The sequence below is a fragment of the Aythya fuligula genome, chromosome 8, assembly GCF_009819795.1.
Source record: "Aythya fuligula isolate bAytFul2 chromosome 8, bAytFul2.pri, whole genome shotgun sequence".
NCBI lineage: Eukaryota > Metazoa > Chordata > Aves > Anseriformes > Anatidae > Aythya > Aythya fuligula.
This window is the reverse complement of record NC_045566.1, coordinates 10,949,971-10,962,654: the sequence shown is the minus strand read 5'-3', so window position 1 is coordinate 10,962,654 and position 12,684 is coordinate 10,949,971. Positions and strand designations below refer to the sequence as shown.

General features: G+C 58.9%; 1 protein-coding gene across 17 annotated transcripts in view; it reads left to right on the top strand.

Annotated features, from left to right (window-relative positions):
• PTPRF (protein tyrosine phosphatase receptor type F) overlaps positions 1-12,684 on the top strand; it is a 365,710-nt gene that overhangs the window by 338,796 nt on the left and 14,230 nt on the right. For 11 of the 17 annotated variants that reach the window (XM_032192690.1, XM_032192676.1, XM_032192688.1 and 8 more), the window contains 4 exons: positions 923-955; positions 3,351-3,448; positions 10,202-10,325; positions 12,074-12,249. In XM_032192690.1, the coding sequence (XP_032048581.1) occupies positions 923-955; positions 3,351-3,448; positions 10,202-10,325; positions 12,074-12,249 (431 nt within the window). The remainder of the gene's footprint in view (positions 1-922; positions 956-3,350; positions 3,449-10,201; positions 10,326-12,073; positions 12,250-12,684) is intronic. The other 6 variants (XM_032192691.1, XM_032192685.1, XM_032192683.1 and 3 more) reach the window with 1 other exon arrangement.

The following is a 12,684-nucleotide window of genomic DNA, read 5'->3' as shown; positions in this document are numbered from 1 at the left end:
CAAGAGCCCGGTTTGCTGGAGGCAGCAGTGCCCTGCGATGCTGCCAACCGGTGCTCCCCACCCAGTGACAGCACCACGTCCCCCCCCATCACTAATGAGGCTCTGTGGGGTGGAAGCAGGTGTCGTGTGGCTAGAAATGACTGTTCCAGCTCCTGACAGGCTTGTACTCGTTAACGAGGAGGCACAAAAGCCTGCGAGCCCAGCAGGCCTGTGCTGCTGCCCCTGTCACCCGCCGGCAGCCGAGGCGGTGCCGCGGGGGTGCGCTGACAAGAGGTGCTGGCCACTGGCCCTGCACGCCTCAGTAGCCAGCCTCCCTGCCGGAGTGTGCTGAGCAGGGAAAACCTTGTTTCATGCATAATTAATTGGGCTACTGTTATTAAATATTAAGCTTTCTCATTTTTGTGGGTCTTACTTCAGACAGAGGTTATTTCCCCGCTCTGTACCAGCTCACTGCTTCGCTAAGTGGCTGGCAGGACGCGGGACCGGCAGTGTCCCCGTGTGCCATGAAAGGAGGCCGGGTTGTGCTGCCCAGGAGCTGCAAGCCAGCTGGAGGCTCTGGGGCACCAAGCAGAGGTTGCTGGGGCTGCGGGCAGTCCTGGCCACCAAGCAGCACAAACCTCCCTGTACCACCATCTCCCTGCCCTCCCCTGGGGCATGAGGCCCCAGCCAGCGGTGTGCAGTGGGAATTGGGGCTCTCAGCATCAGCTGGGGGCCTCTGTGCCCGCTCCCTGCTCATACCCACACCGCCACTGGGTTGGCAGCATCAGAGTTAAAGCCCTGTTCAGGAGGGAGGCTTCTGGTGCTGTGCAGGTGGTGCTTTCCTTTGCGTCTTCACCTCTCTGTCTTTCCATTTCTGAACCTCTGCGATGATGACTAAAGGCTAATGGGATTTCTGTTCTTGCCCCGTTTCTTTTCTTTGCAGGTGCCAGTGTCCCCAGTTGCCCGAATATCTCAAGTTAGTTTTAACTCCTGTATTTATCTTTTGACACCTTTTGCTTTTTCTTTCCCTTTCTCTCTCGTCTCTGTAATTTCTGTTTCAATGTCATGAAGGTCACCCTCACTCACAGCAGACTGTAGATCAGCAGTGATTCCACTTTGGGCCACGACGCGCGGGCCCCACGGGTGCTGCGTGCACGGCAGCGCAGCGGCTCCCACAGCACAGCACGGTGTGGCAGGAGGGCAGGAGCTGGGTGCCGGGCTGCCCCAAGGCTCCTGCAGCAGCCCTTCGCCTGCCAAGGGAGGCAGTAATAACAGCACTGTGGGAGTAACTGCCCCTTTGTCTCTTCTTTGCCTTGTGAGCTTCAAGTTCACTCTCAAACAGCCATAAAAGTGTCTCCTCCCTGCTGAGTCTGGGCATCCACACTCAGGAATGGGAGAGGTAGCACAGATGCTTCCCCCAGGGGCAAAGCCAAGGGCTTTGCATGCTGCAGCCCTCCTAGCCTGGCAGAGAGCTCGACCTTCTCTCACCACAGTCCTTAGAAGAGCGTGTAGAAGTCTGGTAGTGTGCACAAAGCCCATGCAAATTCCCTCTGCCTTACCCTGCACCACATGTGGCTCTTGTTCCACGTTCACCATAAGAGGACAGCGACTGCCTCTTCATCCCCTTCTGCTCTTGCAGCTCCTTTGGTGCTACAACACTCCTTTGACTAGCAAAGCTGAATTTTGGAGAGATACCCTTGAATTTCTCAGCAGAGATGAATGTCTGCAGCTCTGCCGTGGTCCATGGCTCTGCTGTGCTTCATACACGACCACACTGGGATAACCACATGCTGTGGTTATGTTTCAGCCTTTCTTCCTCCAGCCCCACACTTCTGCCTTGGCCCCATGCTGTTTTCCTCATTTACTTGCTCATCCAGAGCCGCTCGGCGCTACAAAGGCTGCTCCTGAGCTGCAGCCTCTGGAGCTGGGCACCAGTGAGCAGAGTTTGCAGAAACCAGAGCATCATCTTTGTGGGCCCTGCTCAGCCACCTCGGGGATCCTGGTGGCAAACAGGGAAGCACCTGCAGGAGGACCTCAGCGCAAGGCAGAAGAGGGCTCCCTCCTTCCCCACCTGTCCGTGCGCTGTCCGGCCACCCGTGGAGAGCCCCGCACTGACAAGTGCCGGAAGGCTGAGCGCGTGGTGGATCAGAGCTCGCCTTTGTGCAGCAGTGGCAGGTGCTTTGGGCAGAGGTGTTAGGAGCCCAGCTGGGCAGCAGCTGCAGCGTAGCGTGCAGTGACACTTCCCTGTTATCACCTAATGACTTGTCACCGCTGTGTAAAATGCACATACCCAGCCTGGGGACTGCTCCATCACCTCGGCGGCCCACCGCTGCCATCTGCGGCAGCGTTCAGGCTCCAGAGCCATCGAGAAGCTCCTGGCCATGCTCCAGCCCGTCTCCCTGGGTGTGAATCAACAGCTCCAGCCTATTAATAATCATTATTTCCCACGTGGGGGCTCTGGGAAACCCACAGAGCAGCCGATGGAGTCATGAGCCTTGGGATTTGGATGAGCCAGGCTTTGGATGAGGTGTTTCACAGCCGCGTTCCTGCCAAGTCACCATCTCAGCTTCAGGGAAGGAGGTGGCGGTGGCTGAGCCCTGAATCCCAGAGCTCAGTGGTTTGCACGTCCCAGCCCAGCAGAGCTGGGCTTTGGGCCCTGGAGCCGGCTCTGCCCCGGCCACAGGAAGGCACTGAGCTGCCCTGCAGCGAGCAGAGCTGCCCCTCAGCTCTCAGACTCGTGCCACCCCCGACCTGGGGAGCAGCAGTTCCTCCATCGGGTCATTCCCACCTTTCCCCAACTCCCCAGAGGACAGGGCGATGCCCGCCCCGTAACGCTGTGCTCATACACTTGCAGGGGCTTCCCCTGCCGCAGGTCCGGGCAAGTTTCCTTTTGGCTAATGCCATAGTTAGGGCTAAGCAGGAGGATCAGCCTCAACCCTTGGTGGTGAGAGTGCCAGAGAACCCCCGTGTTCAACCCCAGCCCGTGTGGGAGCCTGGGAATCACCCCGACAGCACCCCCAGGCCTGTTCCCATCGGGGGCTTTCCCGAGCCCCTGCCCGCTGCGTGGCCTGCTCTGGGTGCCCGTGGCTGTAGTGTCTGAGCATGCTCACCCGGTCATGCCCATTCTGCACATCACTTTTCTTTTCGTTTTCACTGAACCGTGTGCTCTGAGAGCGCGTGCCGCATGCCGCGTGGTCTCGCCGACCTCCTCTCCATCCCGCCCGGCGCTTCACATCGTCCGTCCCGCGTGTCCGCCTCGCGCCCACCTCTTGGTTTTGCTGTGCACATGCTGCTGTCGAGCCCCCCCCCCCAAGGCACGCAGAGCTGTGACCCGTTCCCTCTCCTCCCTTCCCTCCTTGTCGCACCCGCAGGCATGCGCGACCACCCCCCCATCCCCGTGACGGACCTCGCCGACAACATCGACCGGCTGAAGGCCAACGACGGGCTGAAGTTCTCCCAGGAGTACGAGGTGAGCGTGGGAGCGTGCCGGGCAGCGGGGCACAGCCCTGCCAGCCGGGGCTTGGGGCGGACCCCCAGCGGAGAGGGCTCGGGAGCTGCGAGCGATGCCTCCCCCGCAGCAGCATCGCCTGCGTGGGCCCCGAGCCAGGCTGGGAGCCTGCCAGCAATCCCTGCCAGCCCCGAGCGGTGGGAACGCGCCCTGAGCGCTCGGAGCATGGCTCGTGCAGGGAAACGGCCGAATGCGCCGCAGCACGCCGTGCTCCCACCATGGTTACAGCCCTGGGAGTGAATGGGAGCTTGTGTCCACCCGCCTGGGCTGTGCTTCTCCGCTCTGCTGGGCAGCCCGCCCCTCGAAAACAAGCAGGCATTCGGGTTTCCTGCCCTGCTTTCTGCGCCTCTTCCCCCCTGCATGCCGCTGCACCCTGCTGGTGTTAGCCCCTGCAGCTCAGCTCTGCTGATGTCCCGCTGCCCCCAGGCAGTCCTGAGCTGCAAACTCCCCCAGGGACGTGCCTCCAGGGCTGGGCACTGTCCCCACCCGCACTGATGCTGCCTTCATGCTCACATGGGCACACGGTACACGTTTGGTGACACCCCCATCCTGCACGGCACCTCTGGCCCCAGCCCCTTAATGCCCATCCTCCCCTGAGGGTGACTTGCCAAGGGGGTGAATGTGTGCAGGGGACGGGGCCGAGCAGCACAAGGGCTGCCTTGCTTTTCTCACCTCTCTGCAGGCTGGGTGATGAGGTTGGAAACTTGAAAATTTAGGGAAAAATTCCTCTGCCAGCTGAGAGCAGTACTGGCAGGCTCTGTTTTCCTGTGCTTGCGTGCAGGACCCTCTTGAGCTGTAGGGGACTTAGAAATAACCCCCCACTCGTATTAAAGAGGGAATAAATTTGGGATGTGTCCTTCGCATGTGTTATCACTTCTGTTTGAATTGTTATCTGTTGGTGCCCGTGGCCTCCCCTTCCTGCAGCATACTGGTACTGATTCATGAGATGAGATTAGAACATTTCCCCACGAGGTAAAATTATACACGCCAGGAAAGGGAAAGCAGATCTCTGCGCTGAGAAGGTGAGGGACGAATTCCAGCTAGTTCAAAGGGTGAGCTGCGTGTACCTGAGGGAGGCACGGAGCTCCTGTTTGCTTCAAGATGCTAAGAGGAGGCTTCGCTGTCCCTCCGCACACCGCTGCCCAGGCTGGAGAGGAGCTGCGAGTTCAACAGCTCCAGCCCCGCGTTGCGGCTTGGGAAATGTCTGGAGGAATAATGTGCTTCTCTTGCAGTTGCTTGCACTTTCGTGTCGGTCCTGTGAGTGCAGCGCCGAGGTACGCAGTCATATCTGTCTGCCTCGGGCCTTTCGTGATGAGTCCAGCTGAAATGTTAAGCAGGGATGGCCGCTGTGCTGCGTGCGGGCTGCGCCTCTGCTGCGCCGCGGGGCTGCGGCAGGATCCGGCGCCCGGGCGCTGCCGTCCTCACACAAGGTCTGCACCACTCAGAGCCTGCAGCATAACACCGAGCTGTGGGAGCTGCTTGGGAAAAAAGCAGCCTTAAGTAAATTCTCTTGGCTGTTTTCATGAGCCGCTCTCTCCTCATTTCTCTTTCTTTGGAGTATCGCGGCTGGTTGAGAGCACCAATCAGTTGTGCTTTTCATGTTGAAGCAGCTGTTAAGGAGCTGATTGTTGCATGTAATCTTTTACCCCTGGATTCTGCTGCATCGGACTCCTCATCAGACAGAAATTACCAAACATGACAGGTTCATAAGGTGTTTGACACTAGGACGGGCCCCAGAGCAGAAATGGTTGCCCCTTCCTGGCACGTGGGGATCATTACAGCCATTTCCCAGTTGAGATCCTGGGAAAAAAAATAATCCAGGACTGAGTTGGCAGAGATGGGCAGGGGTGCTGGTGCGATGGGTCTGCTCTCATCCCACTCCCTGGGTTTGGCATGGTGACGGCTCCCCTCGGGGCTGTGCTTGGAGGGCAGGACGGGGCAGGGCACGCCTGGCGGGCACTGCTGATAAGGGAACCTGCAGAGAGGATGTGGAAAGAGCAGGGGTGGGAGGGAGCAGGCTGTGCAGCCCCAGCGGGAGCCCCCGCTGCGAGCAGTGACCCAGCAGTTGAAAAGTCCTGGTGTCCCCACGGCAGGGTCGTGCTGCCACACGGGGCATAGCAGAGCTGCGCAGGGAGAGCCGAGGGAGGCAGGTTTCGCTGCTGAACCCCTACAGCCCGTTTGCTGTTGGGCTGTGCTGGGGAAGGGTTGCGTGTTGAGTGGTTCTGCAGAGCAGCCTGACGGCTCCACGGGGTGCAGGGCTGTTAATAGATGGCTCCCGTTCCAGCAGCAGCGGCACCCCAGGCAGAGAGCAAATATTTAACAGCACTTCAACCGCCGAGGCCAGCTGCCTAGAGCCATCAGTCTGGCACTTGCCTCGCTCCTGCCGGCGGTCGCGGGGTAACCCAGACACGGGTGACACGAAACAAGACCTGTGGGCACCTCCTCGCACGCCTGCGGAGGAAGCAGGGAGGGCGGCAGAGATCTCTCAGCATGGCCTGGCCTCCATTCGCACAGGTCAGGGAACAAATAACATCGCTCACACCTGCTGGCAGCCCGCGGGGCCGAGCAGCCGGGGCGGCAAAGCCAGCGAAGAGCGAGCTGCATGCCGGGTGCCACAAGAGCAGGCTCCCGTGCTGAGGGTCTGCCCTCAACCCGAGGGTCCCAGCCGGGCCCCCCGCTCCCACCGGTGCCGCAGGAGAGGCTCAGCTGCAGGCTGGGAGCTGCAGCAGGGCTGGGGGGAGCAGAGGGCAAGGGCCTGGCATGCGTCCCGGCCCGGCTGTGCCAGGAGGGTATTTCATTTTTAGCATACAGCGAGAGCTACAGTGAATTTACAGTGTGGGATTAATGGAATTAAGTAAGTGGAAGGGAGGCCAAGGCCCTTAATTATTTATCGGCAGGCGCTGGCGGGTGCTGTGGCTGTGTTGGAGCTCCTCCTGTGGGCCGCCTTCCCATGCTGCAGCCCGTGGATACGGCGGGATCTTGCGCTGAGCTGAGGAATGCCTGCAGTGTAGAAATGAGTGTGCAACGAGTGTGCACGCACACATGGCATCCTGACCATGGGATCCACCCATTAGCAAACACAGACATGGGGCTGCTTCCTGCTCCCTTGGGGGTGCTGCCGTTGCCCTGCACCACGTGCCCAGGAGAGAACTTTTTCCTTGTGTCCAAACTGCGACTTGAGGCTGCTGCCCCTTGTGCCCAGTCCCTCTGGCATGCCCCTCCGGGGCACCCTGCCCAAACCCTCTGTTCACTGGCATTTCCCCCAAAGCCCCCAAGGACACGAAGCCCCCAATGCTCTTGGCAGGGAGCAGTAGGACCCTGCTCAGGCAGCAGGAGCGGCACTGGGGTCCCCAGGGGTGCTGAGCCCCAGGGTGCTGCTGCAGGGGTCCGGAGAGCCCCCGGGGAGCTGCACGTTGCGAGCGTAATGGGCTAATCGGGAAGTGGCCTGGCAGGCACACAGCACTCACGTTCCGGTAAGAGGAATAATAAGGCTGAAGCAGTGCCAGCCATTGATTCGGGAGCGCATTATGTCCTCATTTGAGACGTGGCACAGATTGACAGCGGTCAATGCCTGTGCTAATGTGCTTGATTTCACAGGAGGCTGGGAAGCGCTAACAGCCCGAGCGCCTTCCCCTCGCCGTGCCTTTGTGCAGCAGCCGGGGCCGCAGAGCAGCACGGGGGCACAGCCACGCAGCCCGTGGTGGCCAAGCTGTCCCTGCCCCACCACGGAGCAGGGACACAGCCCGCAGCCAGGTCTGGGAGCTGTGCTGAGGAAGAGGGGGCAGCAAGCCCAAGGCGGATGGCATCCGAGAGACAAACTGGCACCCAGGGATGTTTTCAAGGCATTTGGAAAGTGCTCTCGAGGCTGTCGAGGAAAGAGCTCTTTTCCAATCCCATTTCAATGGCCTGGCTCCGTCTTTATGTTGATGGCAGTAGCAGCAGGGATCCCTGAGCTGCTTCAGAGAGATTGCTCCTTGCACTTCCATGCTGGGAAGGAGGAGTTTTACTAATTGGGCTTTTTTCTTAATTTGCACTTGCTGTCTTACAACATCTCCCCTGTCTCTTTAAAGCAAAGCAAAACTAAAAATCACGGTGCTTTTAAGTTTGCTCCTGGCTCATTTCCTTCCAGTTTCCCTTCTGCTTTCTAGGAAGGCTGAGTTGAAAGTGTTACTCTCATTGTGTTTTGGGACAAAGCGGTGATTCCTGCGAGCCCCAGAGAGGAGTTAGAGAAGCTTCCCAGTGCCAGGCAATTGTGGAACAAAGTCGGGAAACAGCAGTGCTGCCATAGACCAGGGTTGCAGAGCATCAAGTGGAGATGGCACAAGAGTTGCCAACTGCTGCTCCACGTAATGGGCTTCAACTGCTCTCCAAGCAGCCCATCAGCCTCCCGTTTATTTACTCATTTGTTTGCCTTAAAGGGGGGAACAGGTGTACATTAATTCATCACCAGAGTTTAAATTAAATCATTTTACTTCTAAATGAGTCACTAATTTGCAGGAGTATTTAATTAGACCCTCTTTGCACTCAGGTGCTGTATTACTTCTGACTTTCTCACCTGTTTGCCCTCTTAAGAGGCTGATGATGATTAGACCATTTCTGCACATCCTCATTGCACATCAAAGCAATTAACCCTAATGGCAGCACCTTGATGCCTCTCCTCGCTTCTGGGGGCTCTTGGCAGCCTTGTCTCCCCGAGGAAAAAACCCTTTCCACCACCGTGGCAGGACTCAAGCTTGCTGGGCAGAAGCTGGCTGCACCCCGCAGCGTGGGCAGCCCTGCAGCCTTTTGGCAGAGGTTTGCAGCATGGATTGAGCACCAACAAGTGCGCGCAGCTCTGCCTGCCCCTGCTGCAAAAGGAGGGCTGGCCCCAGCGCCCACCTGTGCCCAGCGCTGGGCAAGTGCTCCCAGGGTGCAGGTAAGGCTGCTGCTTTCTTCTGTTGCTCCTCGGCAGCCGAAGCATCGTTCCAGGAGGTTTGGACCCAAGTGCCCCAAAGAGGCACCGGGGTTCCTGTGCCTGGGCTGAGGAGCGTGTGGGGCCGTGGGCTCCCAGCCAGGAGCGGCGCTTGCAGTCTCGCTCCTCCCGTCCCTGCTGCAGCGCCTTCGAGCGCTGCTGCTGCCTGCTTATTACACTAATAATAGAAAATTACAGGTTTTCTGTGGGAAATGTCTATTTACATCCTACATTTCCCAAACTACCTATTAGCATCTCTGTGATGTCACATCCTCCTGTGTGTTTCCGTCAGCGCTGGCCTCCCCGCCTGCGGACGACGTGCTGCTGCAGGACAGGAAGGTGGCCTGGGGACAGGCGGCTGCCACCTGGCACGGTGCTAGCCCGTGCCCTCAGGGCTGGCACAGCCATCAGAGCAGTGCCCGAGCTCTGTACCCAAGCTGGGTTGGGGTGGGAAGTGCCTGCCCAGTGGCACAGGAGAGCAGAGGACAGCGATGGTGTCACCCCGTGCGTGGATGGTGGCTGATGATGCCGAGCAGAGGGACAGAGGGGACTGTGCAGGTCAGCCCGGTCAGGGAGCTGTGCTTCCCAGCACAGCCTTCTGCTCACGGCCGAGCCGGAGCTGGCTGACTCGGGGGTGTTTTATTGCTTGAGAACCCTCCGGCCGTGGCTCTGTGCCAGGCGATGGACGTGGGTTTCTGCAGAGGAGAGCACGCGGTGCTTCCCCAGCCTGCTTGCTCAATGCCTGTGGGCTGCCAGAGCTTCAGGGGCCCCGAGCTGGAGTGTGGGTTTTAAAGAGGCTTTGCCTGTGCTGGTACCAGTGGGGGGGATTAATGGGATGACTGGTTCCTGCTGTAGGTGCCTGCCCCAGGCTGTGTGAGCAGAGCAAGTCCCTGCACGAGGCAGCTGCCTCAGCGGGTGCCTCACCTGCCCCTCACCAGGGGCCATCCCCTCTCGGAGGTGCTTCTGGGACAGGCCCTTTTCCCCGGCCTTTGTGCACCAGCCGTGATGCCAAGAAGCTTTGGGACAAGGCCGCCTGGCTGGGCAGGAGCCGGGCAGGCGCCCAGGTGCAGGCACCAGCCCCTGGCCTGAGGGGGAAGCGCGGGGTGTGCGAGGCCGGGGCGCGGGATCGGGATGTGCGCTTCTCAGGCAGATGCACGGCGTGCAGGCCTCAGGCCAAGATTTATAACCACGTCTGTTCTCCAGGTTTATAGCTCCTTGTCACTCTATTAACTCAAACGAGAGATGTTTACATTGCATAAGTAGCTGGAGCAGTGGATAGTAACCTATCAATTTTCATGACTATTCCCTGGCAGAAGCTCCTCAGCTGTGTTGCAGGACACTAATACCCAAAGCTCCCGGGGCAGCAGATACCCAGGGCTTGCTATATTTCAGGAGACTGCAGTTCAACATCTCATAAAACCTCTAGGTCAAGAACTGCGCAGTCAGGTCCCTGTGGAGCCCTGGCACAAGACCAAGCTTCTGCTGATGGGTAGCTCTGGAGGAAAGGATGAGCACACAGAAAGAGCCGAGGGCTGCCCCAGCGAGGGGCTGCTTTGCATGCAGGTTGCTGGAGGCAGGTTCCACCGGGGATGGGGTTTTGGTGTGGTCTGGCTCGACAACGTGGCCCGGGACAGCCAAGGCAGGTGTGTCTGGCCTGGGGAAAGGCGCTCGGGGAAATGCAGATGCCCTGGCTGAAACGTGTGTGTGCTGCAGCATCCTGCTCGGCTCTAACCACTCCTGCCTCCCTCCCCCTCTCTCCGCAGTCCATCGATCCCGGGCAGCAGTTCACCTGGGAGAACTCCAACCTGGAAGTGAACAAGCCCAAAAACCGCTATGCAAACGTGATCGCGTATGACCACTCGCGTGTCATCCTGACCTCCATCGATGGTAAGTGGCACCGTGGTGGGCACCCCAGCAAATGGCTGGGCACGGCTGTGGCAGGGAACCATCCCTTTTCCTGTTCTCAGTCAAGCAGGGGCAAACACTGAGAAACACTGAGCACCAAGAGGTGCTTGGAAGCAGGTCAAGGGCCTGCTGGCCCTGCAGCCCCCACCCCAGCGTGGCTGCAGGGCCAGCATCTTCCCCTAGATCTTGTTGGTGTTTGTGCAAAGTAACACCCAGAGCTGAGGGTGCCCTTCCCCTGGGACATCAGGCTCACACGTCCCCCTGCTTGGTGGGAGATGCTTTGGGCCCTGGTGTTCACAGCACCGAGAGAACCAGCACCACAGGATGCTGCACATCTGTGGGGCCAGGGCTAACGCCTGCTTTCAGTGCCTGCTTTGCAGTCCCTGTGCGTGCAGAGGAGCTGGAGGGCAGGTACCGAAACCCAGGCTCACCCATCCTCATTGTAAGTCAGCACCCAGCCCTGTGCATCACACCTACATCTGCTCGTGGGTGCTGAGGAAGATGCAGCTAATTCGGTGCCCCCCCTGCCTGGGGAAGAGACTGGCTTTGCATACAGGTGGTCCCGCAGCCACTGGCATCCTTTTCCTTGGGATGGAAGTGGCTTTTCTAATGCTAATGCACCACTGATCCTTTAGGGGAGGAGGGGGATGTCTAGGTGGTCCCTCACAGCAGGACCTGTTGGCAGCAGCAGTGATGCAAAGCCTTGGGGTGCAGGATCACGGGCAAACCCCCTTAACTAGGCAGCTGTGGGGTGAGCACAAGGGGGACAGTCCCTCTTTTCCAGCATGACTCGGTTGCTGTTAGTGGTGTCTGTGTTCCCCAAGTGCCCTGCCAGGCCTGGCTGCTGCTGCTTCCCCAAGCTGTGCTTTGTTGCTGCTGGAGGCTGCTGAGACCTGCAGGAAAAAAAAAAGAAATGCCCAGGACAAAAGGGCGAGGGGGAGCCCCCCAGCTTTGTTTCCTTCCTCTAATGAAATGCAGATGCTCTCTCCTTGGGGGACAAGGAGATTCCTGCTGCTTCCCCTCCTGGCAGCCAGGCAGCCCGTGCTGAATTGGGGTTTGGAAACACAGCCCCAGGCCCGTGCTTTGCCGCATTCATTCTAGTAACTGTGTGTTTGCATTTTAAAGGCCTTTACAGGAAAATCCTTTCCTCAAGGTGCTGGAGGCAGGGCAAGAGCTGGAGCAGCCTCTGCCAGCAGGCAGCAGGGAGGGTCTCACCCCAGGAGGGTCCGGGGGGCGGTGGGAGGAAGGCCTCTGGCTCCTCCAGGGTACTGGTCCCTGCAGGAGGGGCAGGAGGACATCCCTTGCCCGACATCCCCTGCGAACAGAGACAAACAAATGAAGCAGCCTCGTTCTGAAAGGTGCTCTAGGACCATAACAAATAGCTGGTGAATTTAAGACAATTATTTCAATCAGTTGCTTGGGGCCAAACGAGTTCCTTAATATTCCTGCCTGTGAACTTCCCTTTGTGTGCGGGTGGCAGCTGTCTCTCCGCTTTGGTTCTGCCTGATTGTTGCATTAATGTGGTAGCTACAAAGGGTTCTCCTTTGTTCAGGCACCATCCCTGTCCTCTGCAGGGACCCTGCGAGAGATGCTGGCCACACCCTGTAAAGGAGACATGTTAAGAGCCCTGTGAACATATCCACCTTTGCCTGCAGGACCCAGCAGAGTGATAGGCGCAGGGTTGTGGGGTGTCTCCGGAGTAACACTTTGTCCTTTTCTTTTCTCCTCAGGGGTCCCAGGCAGTGATTACATCAACGCCAATTACATTGACGGCTATCGGAAGCAGAACGCCTACATCGCCACGCAGGGACCCCTGCCAGAAACCCTCAGCGACTTCTGGAGGATGGTGTGGGAGCAGAGGACAGCGACGATAGTCATGATGACCAGGCTGGAGGAGAAGTCCAGGGTACAGTCTGTGCTTCCTTGCTGTTCTGGAGCTGGCAGCGTGAGCAGGAGAGAGGGGTGGGAGCAGTGCATGGCGTGAGGGAGCCCAGGGAGAGGCAGGTCCTTGGGAGCATCTCCCTGTGGGGCAAAAGGGTGGCAAAGCCTCCTGTCACTGTGCTACCCAACAGCCTCTGCCGTGCCCAAATGTCTGTGCACACCCATCCAGCCTTTCCCTGCCCACATCACTCGTGCCAAAGGAGGAGAGCTCTGTGGAGGGAGTGCTGACAGGCTCTGAAAGCCCGGGGGCTGCATCCCACAGGCCGAGAGCTGCAGCGGGTGGGTGGTACCGGCAGCATCCCGAAGTGACAGCGCTCTGGCGATGCAGGGAACGGCTGACGGGGTCTCGCTGCACTGAGAAGGCTAATTTGTGCCTTGTCCAACGACAACATGTATAAAC